The sequence below is a fragment of the Neolamprologus multifasciatus genome, chromosome 2, assembly GCF_963576455.1.
Source record: "Neolamprologus multifasciatus chromosome 2, fNeoMul1.2, whole genome shotgun sequence".
NCBI lineage: Eukaryota > Metazoa > Chordata > Actinopteri > Cichliformes > Cichlidae > Neolamprologus > Neolamprologus multifasciatus.
The window spans coordinates 23,917,768-23,937,372 of NC_140440.1; the positions used below are offsets into that span (position 1 = coordinate 23,917,768).

General features: G+C 40.5%; 3 protein-coding genes across 4 annotated transcripts; 1 reads left to right on the forward strand and 2 right to left on the reverse strand.

Moving 5' to 3' along the window:
• The first annotated feature begins 916 nt into the window (after positions 1 to 916).
• atoh1b (atonal bHLH transcription factor 1b) lies at positions 917 to 1,702 on the forward strand. The gene has a single exon (XM_085180451.1). The coding sequence runs from the start codon at positions 917 to 919 to the stop codon at positions 1,700 to 1,702; it is 786 nt and encodes a 261-aa protein (XP_085036577.1).
• Positions 1,703 to 1,979: 277 nt separating this feature from the next.
• On the reverse strand, positions 1,980 to 10,878 carry dok3 (docking protein 3). 2 transcript variants are annotated; one of them, XM_085180420.1, is made up of 5 exons: positions 10,570 to 10,878; positions 9,457 to 9,759; positions 9,074 to 9,164; positions 3,866 to 4,053; positions 1,980 to 3,474 (listed from the first exon to the last, which is right to left on the reverse strand). In XM_085180420.1, the coding sequence occupies exons 1-5, from the start codon at positions 10,624 to 10,626 to the stop codon at positions 2,602 to 2,604; spliced, it is 1,512 nt and encodes a 503-aa protein (XP_085036546.1). In that variant the 5' UTR covers positions 10,627 to 10,878; the 3' UTR covers positions 1,980 to 2,601. The 2 variants fall into 2 exon arrangements, with proteins under 2 accessions (XP_085036546.1, XP_085036538.1); XM_085180412.1 differs by lacking the exon at positions 10,570 to 10,878 and having other exon boundaries at positions 9,457 to 9,865.
• A 113-nt stretch (positions 10,879 to 10,991) lies between these two features.
• ddx41 (DEAD (Asp-Glu-Ala-Asp) box polypeptide 41) lies at positions 10,992 to 19,506 on the reverse strand. The gene is made up of 17 exons (XM_085180400.1): positions 19,263 to 19,506; positions 17,537 to 17,632; positions 17,139 to 17,289; positions 16,943 to 17,017; positions 16,759 to 16,819; positions 16,534 to 16,670; positions 16,366 to 16,438; positions 16,132 to 16,285; positions 14,639 to 14,775; positions 14,200 to 14,362; positions 13,581 to 13,712; positions 13,398 to 13,469; positions 13,212 to 13,308; positions 12,124 to 12,273; positions 11,955 to 12,026; positions 11,507 to 11,617; positions 10,992 to 11,362 (listed from the first exon to the last, which is right to left on the reverse strand). Exons 1-17 carry the CDS (start codon positions 19,287 to 19,289, stop codon positions 11,226 to 11,228), a joined length of 1,845 nt encoding a protein of 614 aa, XP_085036526.1. The 5' UTR covers positions 19,290 to 19,506; the 3' UTR covers positions 10,992 to 11,225.
• Between the last annotated feature and the right edge of the window lie 99 nt (positions 19,507 to 19,605).

The following is a 19,605-nucleotide window of genomic DNA, read 5'->3' on the forward strand; positions in this document are numbered from 1 at the left end:
AATCTTGTAACGACAACAACGGCAAAAAATAACAGCAATAAATAATAAATGACGGAGTGTTTTTTTTTCTTTCCAACTTTTCTTAATGGTTCATAAATCGCCTTCAGACAACTTATCAGTTATTGCGCCTCAGCTATAGGTGTGTCTCGATCCTTGTCTCACACCTGTTAGTTTTATTATTCTTCTGCAAATAATGAATGATTGGGCGCCGTTTACTGTTTGTTTGAGAACAAACTTGGACGTTTGTTTTCCACAACCACAGCTCTCAGCGGGTCAGAACCAATCACGAGTCGGTTACTGCGCTCGCGAGAAAGAGGCCGAAATGCATTTTCCATGGAAAGGATGATGATGACGATGATGATGATGAATGCTACTTTATAGAAAAATACATACTTACTATAGAAATATGACTAACACACTTGTGTAATTAAAAAGAAGACAAACTTTTTCCCATACAAGCTCGCGTTTATTAATATAGACATATAATATAGACTATAACTTAATTTATTACATAATCATTCATTCTCTATACATTTTCATTCATGAGTAGGGTGAGCTTCGTTAGGTAGAGCATAGGTCGGCTATTGCACGCTCTTAAACGATTAATACTCGTCTCTTTTTAGGGATAACAAGGTCGTGATTGAGTTACAATGCACAATAGGAGAAAAAGTCGAGCTTTGTCTAATTGTTCTTTGACAGACAGGGTCAGAGGGGATTGTGCGATTGGCTGCTGCCTCCTGAGGCTACAGTGCTGTCAGGGCTGTTTGCGGGCTGGGAGTGACACCAAGGTGACTACAGGGGAGGCTGTATAAATTGTAGGCGCAGCGCAAACCACTCCAGAGACTCGAGCACCGGCTGAAGCGAAAGTGCGACCTTTATATCCTGCCGTGCACGACCACATCAGGACACTGCAGTGATGGCTGCAAAAGCAGAACTTTCGAGCTGGTCGGAGTACCCAGAGGACTTCACTCTGCTGCAGCAGCATCACCAGCAGCAGCACAACCTGGCCCACATCAGCTCCAAAGCCTGGATTTCCTCCACTTCAATCCGTGCGCTCTCAATTAGGGACGCACACGCGGCTGCAGAGGCAGCGGGCATCTCGCGGGAGAAACTTGTGCCAGTGACCGAATTCACTGACCGCGTTACCACCAAAGGCATGACAGAGACAGACCCTGCTAAGGCGCCAGATGGATGCAAGACGAGCCACTTCGGCCCTCAGAGACACAGGCGTGTGGCGGCCAACGCCAGGGAGAGGAGGAGGATGCACGGGTTGAACAAAGCGTTTGACGAGCTCAGGAGTGTCATCCCCTCCCTGGAAAACGAGAAAAAGTTATCCAAATACGACACCCTCCAGATGGCGCAGATTTACATCACAGAGCTGTCTGAGCTCCTGGCCGGCGTGGTTCACCCAGAGTGCAGGAGTCCTCGTGCAGGCTCTGGAGACAAGACCTCCAGGAGGAGCCTGATTCACTCTCTGCTGCCAGCAGCCGCTGCACAGTCCCCGAAACCTCTGACCGGAGAGCAGCGAGACCCCTCCGCATCTATCGGTCATCTGATTTTACTTGGACCTGCATCTGACATGGAATCAAATAAATCGGGCACTTGTTCCAGCAGCAGCGATGGGGAATATTCACATCTCAGTGACGCAGAGGAGGGTCAAAGCGGGAAACCGTGGCAGAAAGTCAGTGCCACTGACTTTTAACTTGTTTGCAGCTCTTTACAAGGCAGAAGATATCAGCTGACCAGCAGAGACGCTCTCACAGCATAAAGTCCTGTTTTTAATAATAGTTGAGATGCTGCACTACCTGTACAGGTAAAAGTACAGGTAAAACTCAGAAAAACCTGCTTGGATGTGATGGACTCTTGCAGGCCCTTTTTATGCACTTTATACTCTGAACCATTACTAGACACATTTCCAGTTTCATTAGTGACATTTGTCAAATAAAACAAACAAACAAACAATAAACAAGTATTTTTCTATTTATGTATAGCGTATTTTATGATGGCTCTTTTGGTACAATAAAGATATACTTAACATAAGAGTGTGCTTTTTAAGTGGTTTTTATATGGACATTGTCAACAAACACATGCAGTAATTACAGCAAAACACAATGTGGGTTATTGGTTTTTCCACTCTGTTTTACAGATACTGACAGTTGATGTGACAAATCCCTCCTGACTCTGCTTAAGAAACCAAACTGATTCCAGAGACGATGATAATGAAGATGATGTGTAACGCATTAAACATAACAAGGCGAGGTCGTTTGTTTTCTCTCCCAGCTTTCCCATTATGAAACAGTGCGGGCAAATGCTCGCCCAACTTCTCAGTTAATGTCACATTAAAGGTATTCGCCTAGCATTCCCGCAGAAGAAAACAAAATAAATCTCTCTTTTTGGCAACAGCATTTGCAGATTAAAAAGTATTCCAGATGCATCTTTCATATAACAAGCTGCAAAAACAATCAAACACTTGTGAGCCAGAATGCCTAACTGCATGTTCCCAGTGGAGGGGATTTTATAGAAGTAAAGAAACTAATTGTGTTTTATGACAATTTATCACAGATAAAATTGTCCTGTCTAGTCTGTCTGTTAACTGATAGTCTACTGAGAAAATGTGAGGCTGCTTGCTCCGTAGGGAAGAGGAGGCTGGAACTTTGCCAAGTCCTTAGAAATGATTTCTGCCAGCCTGTGTTTAAAACTGCCAGGCACCTCTGAGGGGGTAACTTGAGCAGAGGAGCTATTGGCCTCCTCAGTCTCATTCAAATCGTCTTCATCGTAGTCTGCTTGTGTATTGTATTCTGGCTGGAAGGAGTTATTCACAGGGAGCGCATGCTGGTTTTGGGGTTTGGCTAAGGAGTAAGTGGATGATAAAGGAGGAGGTGGGGGTACAGGCAATGGTAAGGGGGGATAGGAAGGCTCCTGCTGGAGGTTTGTCAGAGAATTGACTTTTTTTATCCCTGAATAAATGCAATCTGAATTATCTGCCTCGGCTGTTCTCATCAAAGGAGGCGTGCCTCTCGGTAAGTTGCAGTAAATGCTGTCCTCAATATTGTTATCCAGATTTAGAGCCTCCAGGGAATAGCACCATTCCTGCTCATCCTCATCCTCAAATTCCTCTGCCACAGCCTCGTTGCTACCCAAGAGAGGAGGCTTGAGTGATAGCTGTTTTATCTGCTGCACAGGGTCGTCATAAATGGGGTAATCGCCGGTAAACTTGTCCTCTGTGTCGGCTGAAATATCTGGAAAACTGTAGATGGAAGGGTCGACGAAAGAGTGAGCTGTGGCAGGCGGGGGAGCAGGAAACGGGTCAATTAGTGATCTTCTGTTGGCACTGGGAGGCTGCACGGCTGTATTCCTCTCCACTGTGCACTGCTTAGATATAGTCTGAAAGATCTGGGGACCATGCTGGGTCAGAAACATGAACACGCCTTGTCCCGACTTGCAGCGACGGCCTGCTTCGATGCTGAATCCCCCCTGCAATCACAGCCAAAGATGCTCATGTTAGGAAATACATTTGCCATTTTATAAGATATGCAATACTTCAGCTTTAAATTTTTATTTTTTTTGCAGCAGCAGAATAAACAAACGAGTAGCAGCATGTTAATTAGTGAGCTTTAGAGATTTTGCTGCCTTTGAACAAAGCCAGAGTAGCTGTTTTCCTTCGTTTCTGGGCTAACAAGCTGCTGGCTGTCGCTTCATATTTAGAGTACAAACAGAGTGGTAGTAATTTTTTTCTTCCAACTCTTGGCACGAAAGTCAATGAGTGTGTTTTACAAAGCTTTTCCCTTTGAGAAATTCTAAATAAACCCATTGGAATACCTGGTTTATCATCAGCACAGGGACTGCACAACATCTAGTGCTTTACCTCAATCTGACCAAATTTGCGTAGGAGCTTGTATGGCCAGTCGAAGATGATGTAACGAGTTCTCATGTCCAGCAGCTCTATTGCCTCCCCTTCTATGGAGACCAGGTACTTCCCAGACAGCTTGCAACTCTTAGATGCCTCTGTGCTCTGGATGGTTACTTGGTACTGGTTTGGAGGAAGCGTCAGCTCTAAAGACAGGAACACATGACATCACACAAGGGTTAGTGTTTCGCAACTACACACAAAGGGTTGCGTTTTTTCCCCCCCACAAGAGGTCTGAGCAGCACAGGAAATAAATGCACACCAAATATATTTTTTAATTTTGAAAAATCTGATTTAAAAATGCTTGCCTTCTACTAATCTCTCGGTGAGGCTGGCTTTTCTGGATTGTTGAGAAGTGTAATCCATTAGGAAATGAAGAGAAATGCATTTGTATAAGTCAGAGCTTGCTGACGCTGATACATTCTGGCTTTCATGTTTGAATAAATTAGCGGCTGTAGCGCCCGCTCCCATATATATAGGGAATTTCTGCTGATGTCTTGAATTTATGATGCTGTGAAATATTTCCATCCATTTTGTTCTCTGCTTATCCTACTGAAATATCTCTTTTTTATTATAATATACTCACAGGTTTAGGCTTATTAATGGGGAATTTACAAGTAATAATAATAAATCAAATTATCGCCCATTATATCCTTTGGTTGTGGAAGCACTTCAGTCACCAAGTTACCTGCTGACGTCAGCTGAGTAATTTTGCTACAGTGTTGGAAACCGGAAGAAACGTCACTGATCAGAGAGTCAGACAGACAGTTAAAGGATTTGTTTGAAGGTGATCTATTGTTAGTGCTTGTAAAATCTGTGGGAAGGCAAAAACACTGGGTAAAGCGGGCTGCCTTTGAAACAGGAAGTTGGTCTTAAGCTGTGGTTTTGCTTACGATGAACCCTTGTGGTGCGTTTCTTAACCTGTCTGACGTATATTTGAGGGATGTGCAGTGATGCTGAGCTTGGTGGGGACGACGCAAATGTATTCATCATTTTTAGAACATAACTGCCCTCGCAGGGGTTGTTTACCTTTTCATTTATATCACTTCCTGCTAGAGTTGGATGTCTCGAGACCGGTCTTGGTCTCGAGACCGGTCTCGAGACCACTTTTACGTGGTCTTGGTCTCGTCTTGGTCTCGACAGACTTTTGTCTTGGTCTCGGTCTTGGTCTCGACGGACTTTTGTCTCGGTCTTGGTCTCGACGGACTTTTGTCTTGGTCTCGGTCTTGGTCTCGCTGTCTCGGTCTTGCGCTCTCAAATCGACATAGGTTGTGTCCAAATTCATGGGCTGCATCCTCCTGAGGCCGCATTTGTAGACCGATTACGTCACAGCGACGCGCCGAAGGCTGTCCAAATTCGTAGACTCCTCCGAATGCAGCCGACAAATGCGTCCTCCTTTTCCCCGAATTTGAAGGATGGGTCGGGTGTGTCCTTCTTGGCCCACCATATCCCAGAATTCATAGCGCGGCCCAGCCAAGCTCCAGTTTCCGGCAATGGCGGCCGCTACTAAGTTTTAAAATTACTCTTATTAATCTTTCTGGGCCACAAAATAAACTTTAAACATATTTTCAGGCGAGAATGTGGGTTAGCTCGTTAATAATTAAAAATGAACACAAAAAACGGAGAAAGATTTCGGGGTCCATTTTCGATTTTCGTGCCGTGGCGCTGACAACCGGAAATACTCTGAATTAAGGGCGGGAGTAGATCGAGAAGGCTAGACCGTCCAATTCCATAGCCGTTTACTTCCGGCCTACCCGACCTCCTGAGGACCCGGCCCACATAGACCGCGAAGGCCGGGTCCTCAGGAGGATGCAGCCCATGAATTTGGACACGACCATAGTGTTCGGGAGATTTGGAGTCAACCATCAGCGGAGCGGGGGGTGTCTTACTGGGCTTAAGCCCGGGTCATTTTTTCTGAAGCATGGGGTTTTTTGGAGTGTAATTTGTTTGTTAGATGCCTGACTGACAACTGTATAAAACAAAAACAACACACGAAGCACAGAGCGCACCGTCCTAAATTCCCCCTGATTTTGGTATGATCCGAGCTTTGGCACTAGGCGACTGAGCACAGCACCCATGTGAGCGAGGGGGGAGAAGCTGCTGCCTGCGAGTTTGCTGCAGAGGAGAGCTTAAGTTTGACCAGGTACCAACGGAAATCATTCGTACTGAACTAATAATGTAAATATGACGGTGTATCACAAAAGATTGATATCAAACTGATCACTTGGTTGCGTTACTTACTCTTCAAGTGAATCAACAAATGGATAAATAAAAAGCCGAACGACAATGCTGATTTTGTTTAGAGAGTCTTAGCTTACATCTCATATTTTCAGTTGTTACCCTCCACGGCTAAACAAACTCTCTAAATCGGTTTCAGTTGTGTACTGATGAACACAACAATGGACATAAGGAGCTTCTTTCAAAGAAAAAACTCAGGTAGATGTTATTTTATATATTATGCTTTGTATGTTGTTGTTGTATGTTCAGTATATCTATGCAAAACAAGAGGAATTTCAATACACAGCAGTATATTCACAGTTGAAACCAGATATTTACATACACTTTAGGGAGAAAACATAAAACCTTTTTTTTTACTGTTAAACATCAATTTAGAGTAAACTTTTGTTTTAGATAAATAAATGTTGTAATGTCTTTTGAATTAGTTAAATGTCAGAATAAAAAGAGGGAGCTGTCTATTTTAATCACTTTCATCAAATGTAGGAGTACATATACACTAAGTTTATTGTTAATTAAGATTAATTAAGAAAACTCCAGATGATTCCATTCTGAGCTTAAGAAGCTTCTGATTGGTTAGTAGAGTCCATGTGGGTAAATTGGTGGCACAGCTGTGGATGCATATAAGGCAAAACACAGAGCCTGTTTCTTTGAAATGGGAAAGTTTCTTTGAAAAATCAAGAGCTGTCAACCAAAACACCTGGAAAAGAATTCTGGAAAAGAATTGTGGAGCTCCATAAGTGTGGCTCAATTTTGAATACAATTTGGTGCCATTTACAATTAAGAAATACAGACAGTTTCTCTCTTTACTCTTAAAGTTAACAAATATGTTTTTTATATTTATCAATTTAAAAAAAGAAACATTTAGTCTGATTTGATGTTACAATTAAAAAGTGTTTGTGTTTTTATCTGAAGAGTATGTAAATATCTGGTTTCCACTGTATATTTGTGTTTGGCTTGATTGTCAGCACAAAGAGGGAGAGAGAGGAATAGAGAGGGAGAGAGACGACGAAAATGACGACAGAACAGAGATGGAACAAGAGCAGGTGAGACACACAAGTTAGTCAAATGGTTGTTTGCCAAAAACTCATCAGAACATGTATCTCGTACCTATTGTATCTTTTTAGATAGCGTTTGTTACTTTTAAAATTCTATATTTATTAAGTTATGCAGGCTTGTTTACTCAACAAGGCTGAATAATTATATAAACTTTTCAGAATCTAAATAGTGTACTTTGGTAGAATTAAAAAATAAGTGTAGTGCAGGTCTAAGATGATTTTTAGTGCTGCTATCATCTAGTTCTGATTCTGGTTCTGTCTTGGTTACTGTTGTAGTCCTGTTTTAATTCTGGATCAGTTCTGGGTCTGGTTGAATTGGGGTTTAGTCCCTGTGTCTTGATACAGGCCCGACTTTGTTCTGCCTTGCTGCTTAATTAAAAAACTATATATATATATATATATACTGTATATATACATATGAAGTCATTCTTTTTTGAACAAAGCTCAAAACAGAGCCTAATAATCTTTCAGTCATTTCTACCCCCACTTAATTTCCTTTGGCTGCTCAGCTCTCACACAGTGGCTCAGCTACGCTCCAATCCCTCCATATTGTGGCCAATCACATGCGAGGATATAGGATAATATCATTATGTGAAAAACAGAGAGGGTGAGAGACGCAACAGTCAAGTGGAGCATGCGTCAGTCCTTTCAGTGAGTGAGTGAGACAGTAGACAGCGGTGAGGAGGGCTGTGCGAAAGCAAAAACACATAAATATGCCCGAGACCCGTAAACGAAGCAGCATCTGGCTGCAGTTTAAAGACTTTTTTTGTCTCGGTCTTGGTCTTGGTCTCGTCTCGTCTCGGTCTTGGTCTTGGTCTTGTCTTCGTCTCGGTCTTGGTCTCGGTCTTGTCTTGGTCTCGATACCCTCTGGTCTTGGTCTTGTCTTGGTCTCGATACCCTCTGGTCTTGGTCTTGTCTTGGTCTCGGATTAGGCGGTCTTGACTACAAGTCTACTTCCTGCTTAAAAACAAAACAAACAAAAAAAACCCCAACCCTGCAAGTACCTTCCTCAAAACATGCGATAAAGTGGCACAGGTTGTTAAGTTGTGTAAGCTCATTAAAGCCTTTGAAAATTTAATGTGAGCTACTACACCGCAATAAAACCCTGATAAAGAAACAGCTGGCCACATTTATAACTGGGGAGTGAGTCGAAGTATTTTTGTAATGTAACTTTTCAAATCTATTAGCAGTGTAGCAAAAACGGGCTAAAATGAAACACCAGTAAAATGCAAGCTGATTGCTGGAGGAGGTTGGCATTGACGAAGGAGTCAAACGCCATACTTTTAGCTCTATAGTCATAGCTCTATAGTTATGCTTATTAATGGGGAATTTGGAAGTAAAAGCAACAAATGTAATTTCTAGCTATTATATCCTGACTTTGAAACAAGGTTTCTCAAAACATGTGATAAAGTGGCATAGGTGTGTTATTTTAATTAAAATAGACCCTTTCACAACAATAATCTTGAGTTAATACTTGTATCAGAAATTCTGGCAACGTGTTCCTGTGTGTAAATAACATTACTATGGACACCTGATTGCTTCTCTGTGCCATGCTCCTGGATGTAAATAGCCACACTGGCTCTTTCAACCTGGGTGTGAATAGTACCTGCTAGTGAAATATTAGTAAAATAAAGAAAAGTCTAAAATAGTTCCTTGTATCTTCGGGGAAAAAATTACACAAACCTTCCCCTTTTTCTTACCCCATCTTCTAAGACTAGTAGTTTTCACACACTCTCTTATTAACCAGTACACAGAGTTCAACAGGTGTGTGTAGGACGAATAGACAAGCAACAGAAATAAGACCTGCACATTTTTATTTGTTTTCAATTTCTTGTGCCTGATCACTTATCATGTGTAGACGTGCTTGCATTACCGCTTTTCCAAGATGCGTAAAGATCATTGTCCGCCATGGTCAAGCCATTTCCTTGCTCAAAATCCCCTTTGTCTGATTCTCCAGGATCCTTCTGTAAACAGTGGCATGGTAAACATTACATGGAGTGTACAAGTACCTCTTATCACTGTTTTATGGCTTTAAAGTGGTAAGATGCAAGAAGGTACATAGCTTGTGCAAGCACAAGAATTAGAGAAGTAAAAGGGACAGAAGTTACAGATACTGCATTAACTTCCTTATTATGCTACTTGTCTCTGGATGTGGGCAGTCTGTCCTTACTGACCTTTCCCAAAAATTAAAACCTAACCAGTGACATAAAAGGAAAGGTCATATTTGTACTGTTCAGGATTGGAGATGTGTGATACCTGGAAGGCTAGATGACAGAGGGCATTCACCCAGTCCTGGCTTGATGTGGAGGCTAAGATGTAGGTTGACTGTGTGGTGTTTAGGTAGAAGGCTGTGCAGCCAGCCGGGCAAGACTCCTTTGGTGCAAACGTGACACTGAGACAGTCAATTAGACGCACGACTTTTCTTTCTGGTGTTTTCTGCCGGCCCATCCTTTTCTGCTCGGTACCACAGCTGCTGTCAGCTACAGTATAGAACTCCAATCGGCCAACCCCCTGAGAGCTGGGTTTATAAAGTACCGTCCACATTTTCCGCCATGTTTTCTGATGAAATGATAAAAAGTGACTATTAATAAGTGGGAGGTAATAAGACATATTAAGCAAGAATGGCATCTTTCCTTTGTGGCTACCAAGTGGCTACACACACACACACACATTATATATATATATATATATATATATATATATATATATATATATACACACACACACACACATATATATGTATCATTATTTACTATCTGTAGGAGATCTTAAGTAGAAATGGTCCTCTGTCCATCACTTTCACAGAACAAATGAGCCGCTGTTCAGTGATGCCAGGATGTTCACAAACCACAGCCTGACATATACAAAACAGCTGTAAGACTTAAATACTATGATACACAGGTATAGTAAGTCTTGGTTATTGATATTTAATGCTGTTTAGTATATAAAAGACCAAATATATGATCTTTACTACTTTATCCACATATCCACGCATGACTTTTTAAACATTCAACAGATTTAGCTTCACACTCACCTTTCTCTTACTTAATGTAGCGGAAGGATTATTCATTTTCATGTAGGTTAATGTTCCTGTGAATCTACTGCTGCCAAACTGGGTTAAAGGATGAAATACTCACACTGATCTGAGTGCAAGCGCGCTCGGTTATACACTAAAGTTTTAGACTTTCATGAAATACTAAAAATGATTTTGAGATACAGCTATTGGTTATGTCAGTGTTTAACAAGTTAAATCGGACTAAACATTTCCATTAGATTTACTACTAGAGTCACTAACGTCTTTTGATCAACTAGCAGGTAAGAAACAACAGTTGATATATTCCACATGTGATGAATGCCTATAAAACTTACTTTTCCAAATTTGACAGCTTGAAGGTACAGCATTCCCTCTTTGAAGATGACCTCCATGCTTGTGAGCGCTGACTGTGAAAGCCTGTAGTCTCTTACACCAGTCGCTGCTCTGTGGTCAAGATGAAACTGCCAACGAAGTCAAAATTAGGTTCCTTTAACCACAAGAATAAATGTTTCCTTTACGTCACTAACAGCCTTTATTTTCTTGCATACTTTGGTGTGTGATAAAGTATCTCTCTGATCTGCATTTTAGCTGTTGCAAAAGAAAGGACATGAGTTGTGTGCTGCTGTTGTCTTGTGTCAACTTCCCTTTGCATTTGTCTATATCTTGTAGCAACTTCCTCACCATACCACACTTCAGCCACACCTGTCACTTTTTCCAGAAGACAGACAAAAGAAATGTACACAAAAGAAAAACAAGAACAAATATAGTGATTTTATTTACAGAGCTGCAGAAATCTATGTTACAAAGTTTAAAACAAATGTGAGAAAACTGACAGAAAGGCGAAGCAATCGGTCATCTCATCTACAATGTTGGGGGGGTTTTAATATCCACTTCCTTTCTTCGGTGATGTGACACATTGCTGTACAGTTTCCTCAGAAATGCTTTCAAGTTTTGTTCAACACTGGAGAATCTTGCCCCTAATGAAAGACTCTTAGAAGTCCATTGAGCTATGAGCCAGGTAGTCTTTCCTTCCAATGTTGGTGACCTGCTTGGTCTGCATGGCCTCCAGCTTGGGACAGTCTGTAATACGATGACCAAGACCACCACAGAATGTACATCCTCTCTCGCCTGAAGAAAGAAAGAAGAATCTGATGTAAGGAAAGGATTGTAAAGAATGCAACTGGCTTCAGTCATATCACACGAGGCAGTCAATATTCAAAAAGAAACCAAAAAACATGATTAAGGAGTAGCTATTGAGGTGGGGCAACTCGCCTCCGATGTCCAGCATGGTCTCATCTCCGGTCTGGAGTACCTGGAGGACTGGAGGAACTTTCTGCTTGGCTTCAACAAGCAGAGCTTTCAGATCCATCAGAACGGATTCATCTATAAACAAACACATAGACTGGTTAAATTTTAACTGTACTTAAACTCTGATCCACCTAACTAAATGTATTACAATAAGTTATTTCACATTAAAAAGCCAGCACCACTTCAGCTATGCCATGCCTGTATGAGTAAATTATCATGTTTAAAACCATACAGTGGTGTTTCAAAGACATCCAGTATCTGTAATTACTGGACAAACCTTAACAGTGATGTTACTTTTTTATTTTGGTCAGCGACATAAATAGAGCATGGCTTACACTGGCTAGCATTCTCAGAGAGGTTACTCTCCCTCCTTAGTAATCAATCTAATTTTATCTTTAGTTTGTGTCCTTACCGCAGCCTTTATTGATGAAAGTTGTGGCAATTCCAGTTTTGCCCGATCGTCCAGTTCTTCCTATTCTATGGACTGAAACGGGAACATTTTGTCAAATGAGCTTGAGAAATTTTAGAAGAACTAACAAATACGTGATGAAGGTAAAGCCATATGCATATTATTCTCTTACCATAGTTTTCTATCTCTTCTGGCATGTCATAGTTCACTACATGTTGAATAGCTGGGAAATCCAGACCCTTGGAGGCAACATCGGTGGCCACTAACACATCTTTTTTTCCTTCTTTGAATGCTTCAATGGCTTTTGTTCTTTCCTCTTGATCTGGAAAAATACAGAAATTTATCTCAATAAAAACAGCATTTTCTAAGAAGCAGAAACAATTCTGCATCACCGGAACCCATGAAGCAGAAACCATGAAGGTGACATTTGCAAGAAAGATGGCATCTAGTGGTGATGGTGAGCAACTACAAAACAACTAAAAGATAAGGCTTTGCACATACTAAATACATTTACCAGCCACTTGATTAGGTACACCTGGCAGAATTTCAGTGCAGTCAGGCATGCAGACATGGCCAAAATTACTTGCTGAATTTCAAACTGAGCATTATGTAAATGACTTTCCACATGAGATACTTACTGGTACCGAAAGTGCTGACTTACTGGGATTTTCTCACACAACCATCTTTAGGGTTTACAGAGAATGCTGCCATCCTGCCTTATATCAACAATTCAGGCTAATGGGGGTTGCACAAAGAGGCACAATTTGGGCCGCTTAGTGCCAACTGAACACTATTTAAACACCACAGCCTACCTAAATATTCCTGCTGACCAAGTCTTTCCCTTTAAGACCACAATATATCCACCTTCTACTTGCTGCTTCAAGCAGGATAAAGCTCCAGGTTGCAAAGCTCAGATTATCTCAAGCTGGTTTCTTGAACATAACAGTGAGTTCACTGAACTCAAATGGCCCCCACAGTCACCAGATCGCAATCCAACAGAGCACCTTTGAGGTGTGGTAGTACAGGGGAGTCACATCATGGATGTGCAGCCGACATATCAGCAGTAATTGTGTGATGCTATTGCAATCACGTCAATATGGAGTCTTTGATGGATGTTTCCAGTAGCTAGTTGAAGTTGCCATAAAGAATTAAGGCAGCTCTGAAGGAAAAAGGTTCCAAGGTTTCATGGTACTAGCAAGGTGCACATAATGAACTGGCACTCTGACAAAGCTTTCAATAAAATATTTAGACTCTGCATACCTTTTCCACCATGTATGGCCACTGCCTCTACTCCTTTAAGCAGCAGATACTCATGGATGGCATCTACATCCGCCTTTTTCTCAGCAAATATCAGCACCTGTCAGAATGAAAAAGGACTTGTGACGTGTTGCTTTAATTCTTTATAAGAACTCTTTATAAAAGTGTCAAACACGTGAAAGTACGAACTGGAGGAGAGGTTTTCTGGAGACACTCTAAGAGGTACACCATCTTAGCCTCTTCTTTGACGTACTCCACTTCCTGCACACACATAAAAATATTTATTTCATTAATATTTTTACATATGTATTTGGAAGGCAAACCATATCTGTGACTGAGACAAACGACTATTTTAGCGAAAGATAAAGTCACCTGGATGACATCCAAGCTGGCAGCTCCTGCTCTGCCCACGTTAATAGTAATGGGTTTGACCAGTGCACTCTTGGCAAAGTTCTGGATTTTCTTGGGCATAGTGGCACTGAAAAGCAGGGTTTGTCTTTGACCCTAGATTAGGAAAAACAAACAGAAAGCAAATGTTTTCATGACAAATTTGGCATGAAAATACAAAATCCAGCATCAACTGGAAGACATATTTCTTTGCAACTGCTAGTAGAGCTTATATTATGAAGAAATGTATTACCTCTGAAAGTACTATGACTACCTGGAAACTGATGTCTCAAAAGCAGTTAAAGTCAGACTGAATGGAGAACTTTAGTGAGAGCAGTAACAACAAAAAGACTATTGTACTCTGCCAAGGTGTGGATTTGTGAAACGAGAAAAAAGGAATTTATTGTTATGTTTGAGAGAAGCAGAGGAATCTCAGTTCTCTAGTGTAAAAAACATTATGCTGTCTGGCCTTGGTAGGCTGGCTTTGTAAAGCTACCTATCTGGTGAAGGATAGAGCAAGCACAACACAGAAAAATGGAAGAGGAAAAACTACTGCAATAGTGCTGTAACATTTAAAAGCTAGAGCCATGAAGGACTGCCTCACCTTGAAGTAAGAGAAGATGGTTCGGATGTCTTCTTCAAAACCCATATCTATCATCCTGTCAGCTTCATCCAAAGCCAAGTAGCGACAGATGTCCAGACCCACCATCTTCTTCTGCAGCAAGTCCATCAATCTTCCAGGTGTAGCAACCATCATATGGACGCCGCTTTAACCAAGACAGAGTTGGAGAGAAAATTAGTCCACAACATCACATGACATTTTGGCTTTTTAAAGTGTAGTAGTGTAGTACTATCAGTGTTTAGGTAGTAATGCTTTTGAGCTTTATGCATGCTGTATGTTAAAGCATTGATTCAGGAACCCGCCACTTTTTTTGTTCCTCGCTGAACGTTAGGGCTGAATCGTGCAATTTTTTGCTTGACACTGAAATGGGAATTCTGGTTGAAATCCAAATTTTTTTCACAACACCTTCAGCTGTACTTACTGTTTTACTACCTCCATCTGCTCCTTGACAGACATTCCTCCGATGCAGAGGGCTGTGCGCAGCTGAGGAGCTCCCTCCTCCTCCAGCAGCTTGCAGTAATACTCTATGATGCCATGTGTCTGCCTCGCCAGCTCTCGCTGCAATAACACACCGGGTTATAAAACACACACAGGATTCAGGAGTCAGAGGGATGAGAAAAACAGAGGTTCTCAAAGCTAATGTCATCTTTTCCAAAGGGCACGAAAAATTCACAGTGCATGAATATTTGAAAAGGCTTTGTTTCCTCTATTTAGATCATAGTATGCCACAACTGCCCTTAATTAACAGTATTGGTAATTACCTACATTATTTTTTTATGTTACATTTTATGTTACAGTGGAACCCCGACTTACAAATACCCCATTTAACAAAAAATTCAAGTTACAAAGGCACTTAATGGCAATATTTCTGCCCGTGTTACGGCAAAATGCCTGCATAACAAAATCCGCTGGCTCTGATTGGCCTTCCGAATCATGTGACAATCCCCTTGGCTTTGTACTTCGTTCACTCAAAAGGCCCGATGGGTGCTTTGACTTACGAAAATTTTCGACTTACGAAAGACCCTCGGGAACGAATTAATTTCGCAAGTTAGGGTTCCACTGTATCATTTATCAATTTGGCAGTATGCACAAGTTCATTAATCAAAAGGATATTTATACTGCTAATATATAATTATTGTTAATGAGCAATCTCCAAATTTTAAGTTTTACAAAAAAAGCAGAAACATTTGTAAACTACTTTTTTTTTTTTTTTTTTAAATTGAGATGCCAATTGTAGTGTTTTCTTACATTCCTGCACAGAAAAATGAATTTTGTGGTTCAATGTTTTTCTTTGTCCAGTTTCTCAAATTTTTCAAGGATGTATTTTACATCATGCCGAGATATGTCAGGTTTTTCGCTAATAGCTCTTTCGGAATCACCTCATTGGTGCAAAAATATCATTTTTATGAATGTCAAACTGTCATCTTTGGGAGTTATTTGCAGGCACTGTTTTATTTGCATTGAATTACACCTGCCTATGACAGTAAGCACCATCTTCAGCTATAGTTCAGCTAAGGTTTCTTTTTAGTAGCAAGGCCTCTGGAAAGAGACTTTGCTGCTGAAATATACACTTTGAGTATTTGATTTTGAGGAGATAGCACTCCTAGAGTACAAACATGAAAGTGGCCCCACACGAGGCTATTTTCTCTGAGATTTCACCCTGAAGCCCAGAACAGCACAATGAAGGTGAACATTTTTTAATGTCCATTAATCAACATCTTGAATTCTATTTTTAAAAGATTTTTAAAAAAATATATATTATTAGTAAGTAATTTTAGTAAAAGTAATAGTTTTGGTCTAAAAAATATGAATGTGCATCAGTGGTACATTTTAAGAAATGAAGGAATTCATTTATCAGATATTTAAATTTACGTGATATGACCGATATAAATGTGCTGATTATGTTTTTCTTACTGAAGGACAGATGATAAGTCCATACGGTCCCTCTCTCTTAAAGAAAGGCAGTCTTTTCTCTTGCTCCAGCGCGAACATAATGATCGGCAGAGTGAAGACCAAAGTCTTTCCTGATCCAGTGAAGGCGATTCCAATCATGTCTCTACCTGAAAGACTACAGACAAACAGGGTTCCTTTAAATGTACTTAAAAAATTGAATTTACATTACAGCCTTTGTGTTCTATTTATACATACACTGTTGGGATTCCTTGTATTTGAATTGGTGTTGGGTGGATGATTCCCTTCTTTTTCAAACCTTTCAGAATTGCTGCAGGAAAAACAAACACAGATCTGTTGTCAGTTGATGATCACTGTGAACCATGAGTCAGTGTTTTTGATGTGCTGGGCAGAGTCCGCTGTCACCTGGTGGAAACTTCATCTCTCTGAAGCTTTTGATAGGAGCAGGAATGCCGTCGCCATCAACCAGGATGTGAAATTTCTTCCTGACGCGCTCATGTCTGGTGTCTGGCATATTCAGGATGTAGCGTGGTGCTTTCCAGCTATACAATATATTTGGGTTGAAAGAATATTAAAAAAGAAACTACAAAGAGAAACTGACTACATGGAATTCTGTGATAAGGAGCTTACCTTGTTTTTATAGGATCATCATATATGATACCTTTGGCCATTTCCTTCACAGACATCAGAGCTGACAGAAGAAGAGAGATGAAAGTTGCCAAAAGAACTTGTGCAAATTCAGATAGTTTACCACACTTTTCTCATGCCTACCAACATCTAATTCAAGAAGGCTAAACAGAAAACATTAGTTTACCTCTGCCCTCTGCAACACTCTCCAGGATCTTCTCCTCCTCTTTCAGCTGCTTCTCTTTGGCTGACTCCTTCCGAGCTGGAGGTATAAAAATAAAAACAAGTTAAAGTCATAAAAAACTTATGTAGTCAAGTTAAAAACTGAATAGTTAAACACAGAAGTATCAGACCACAGAATGGGTCTACTTTGAACTAGATACCTTCTGCCTTTTCCTTGAGGTGTTGATGCTGGTCGAGGAGACTAATATGGGAGCGTGGACCAAGAGCCTCATCTTCATCCCTCTGTTCCTCCCCACTGTCCTTCTGTTCTTCATCCACCGCTTTCCCTCGCAAGCGCAACATCTTTTGTAGCTATAAGTCAGAAAAGTTATAAATGTATTTAATTTTGATACATGTTAACATGCAGTGATGAGAAAGAGTAAGTCACATTTTTAGAAGTTTTATTTATTAGAAAAAAAACTGCAGTCAATGTGGATAAACCAGATCTAGTCAATTTCTCCAATCTACTCAATAAGGTCAATGTTTTCCCACTATGAAAACAAGAGTTGGCAGTTACTACCTGCATAAAACTCAATCAGAACAATGTTCAGTAACTCACCATTTGCTGTTTTCTGATTTTGACTGGAACATATGGAACGTAGTCGTCATCCTCCGATCCTTCTGAGCCAGTCCTTTCATCCTCGTCATGGGATCTCTGTGAAAATATATATACATATGCTAATTTACATATTATCAGCTACACAGCTGCCTTAGTGTGTTTCTGCTTTTCTCTAAGAGATATTGGCTCTCCACAGATACAACCAGGACCTTTGAATAAAACCTCTGCCACACAGAACATTATGGAGCACAAAGCTGATTATATAAAAGCAGTCTAATGATGGTAGACTCTTGATAGCATCCAAATAACAACCATGCTCTTATTTCATAAAATGATATTTACTAAACATCAATAGACACTCAAATCATATGCTTGTATACGACTACTATGTCAGCGGTGTTGGGTACAAGACATTATTGTAAGCATATTACATTGTATCACACTACTATACTAACCTACTAACAACTTATTAAACAACAACAACACATATTAATGTGCTCGTGTTTGCGTGTCCCTGTAAGCAGACGAGCAGCAGCATTCTGAGCCACTTGTAAACGTGACAGTGAAACCTGGTCAATAAAAACATAAAGTGCATTACTATAATCAAAGCAAATGGTCACTAATCCATATTACACTCTCGTTAAGCCATAGAGATAAAAGTCAGGATGTGAGAACAATTTAACATCTTTTTCTTCCCTACAATAGACCGATTTCACTTCCCGTAGGGAGAAGGGAAAAGGTGTAGAAGTCTACAACTTTACAGAAGTGGAAATGTGAACATTATTTTTATTTTATTTCACAAAAGGACAGGAGCACGATGGTAATCTTGCATCAACTGCATTATACTGCTATCACAACACTTGCAAACATCTGCACAGCTAGCATGCTAACATGAAGCTAGAAAAGAACCCAGAGTGATGTCTCGATGCCTGCTAAGTCATCCAGGAATCCCAAAAAGATGATTCAGATGAACAGAATAAACTTTCTGGCAACTCAGAGTTATGTTAAAGTGGAGTGTCAGCTGATCCCAGCTCAGCAGCCAGAACCTGATTGTCAACAGGTAACAAAGGCAGTGATGAGCAGTCATGCTTTGTAGCATCCATTTCTACATGCATCTACAGTAGAAGTCTCTTTCTTATTGTTGAATCATGAAGACTGAACTTAACTGAAGCGAGGCCTACAGTTCAGCCACACCTAGGAAGGTTCTCCACCAAGCTTTCTCCGTTTCACTATAATGCCTCTCACTGCGGTTGGCTCTAGTAACCCTTTTCAGACTGTTGGACGTCAGTGACTTTCTCTACATCATGCATTTCTTGTTTTCTTGCCCCAAAAGCTCCTTACTAATCATAATTATTAAAGAATGAAATCTAATTTTTAAAATATTTTCAAGTTTCATCCTAATTTTACATCCACAGGGCCACATTTATGCTGTCTCTTACTGTAACCGCTTGATACCACATACGTCAACTTTACGTCTTTATAGTAAATGTTTTAGCACTGCATCATGGCTAATGCTAATAGTAGCGATTTAATAAAAACGATTGTACAGAATTAAGATGAACCGTCTGTTATTCAACCACTTTAATTTGCTTCTATTAAGGTTGCCAAGTGAGCTCGACTCCAACAGATAGCAAAACGACTCGAAAATTAGGTTAAAGCTAGCTAATGTTACCGTTAGCTAACCTTGGTTAGCGTAGCTTCTTTAAAGTATGGCTGTTTAACTTACCTTTTGAGGTCGGTTTTCGGTCTCCATTTTATTTAAGAATAACCTAACGTCCCTTTAAATGCCTTTGCTTCGATGTTTTTCGGGAAAATACGAAAGCATACAATTTAACAAACGTATCTAATCCGCATGTTTACACAGTACGCAGAGGAGAGGAAGCCTTGATACCGGACGGAGGGCTGGAAGGGTCAAAACTTAGCGAGCAATTTCCCAGTCGCGAAGCGCTTCAAGTAAATGCAGCAAAAGAGAAATGTAAAAAGCAAACACCACACTTTTTGTCAAAACTGTATTGTTTTTAATCTTTCCGAACGAAAGATTTTTCACAGTATCAAAAGTGATTTTTTTT

What these genes read in the sequence shown, in the direction of transcription:
- atoh1b (XM_085180451.1), top strand. Translation starts at nt 917, where the DNA reads ATGGCTGCAAAAGCAGAACTTTCGAGCTGGTCGGAGTACCCAGAGGAC.
- dok3 (XM_085180412.1), bottom strand. Translation starts at nt 9,828, where the DNA reads ATGCCATTCTTGCTTAATATGTCTTATTACCTCCCACTTATTAATAGT. An exon ending in TTACGCATCTTGGAAAAGCG is followed by an intron (nt 4,054 to 9,073) that starts GTAATGCAAGCA and finishes TCCTGTCTTTAG; the next exon opens with AGCTGACGCTTCCTCCAAAC. An exon ending in GCAAATTTGGTCAGATTGAG is followed by an intron (nt 3,475 to 3,865) that starts GTAAAGCACTAG and finishes CTGTGATTGCAG; the next exon opens with GGGGGATTCAGCATCGAAGC.
- ddx41 (XM_085180400.1), bottom strand. Translation starts at nt 19,289, where the DNA reads ATGGAGACCGAAAACCGACCTCAAAAG. An exon ending in TCCAGAAAACCTCTCCTCCA is followed by an intron (nt 13,309 to 13,397) that starts GTTCGTACTTTC and finishes TCATTCTGACAG; the next exon opens with GTGCTGATATTTGCTGAGAA. An exon ending in AGAAGAGATAGAAAACTATG is followed by an intron (nt 12,027 to 12,123) that starts GTAAGAGAATAA and finishes TTCCCGTTTCAG; the next exon opens with TCCATAGAATAGGAAGAACT.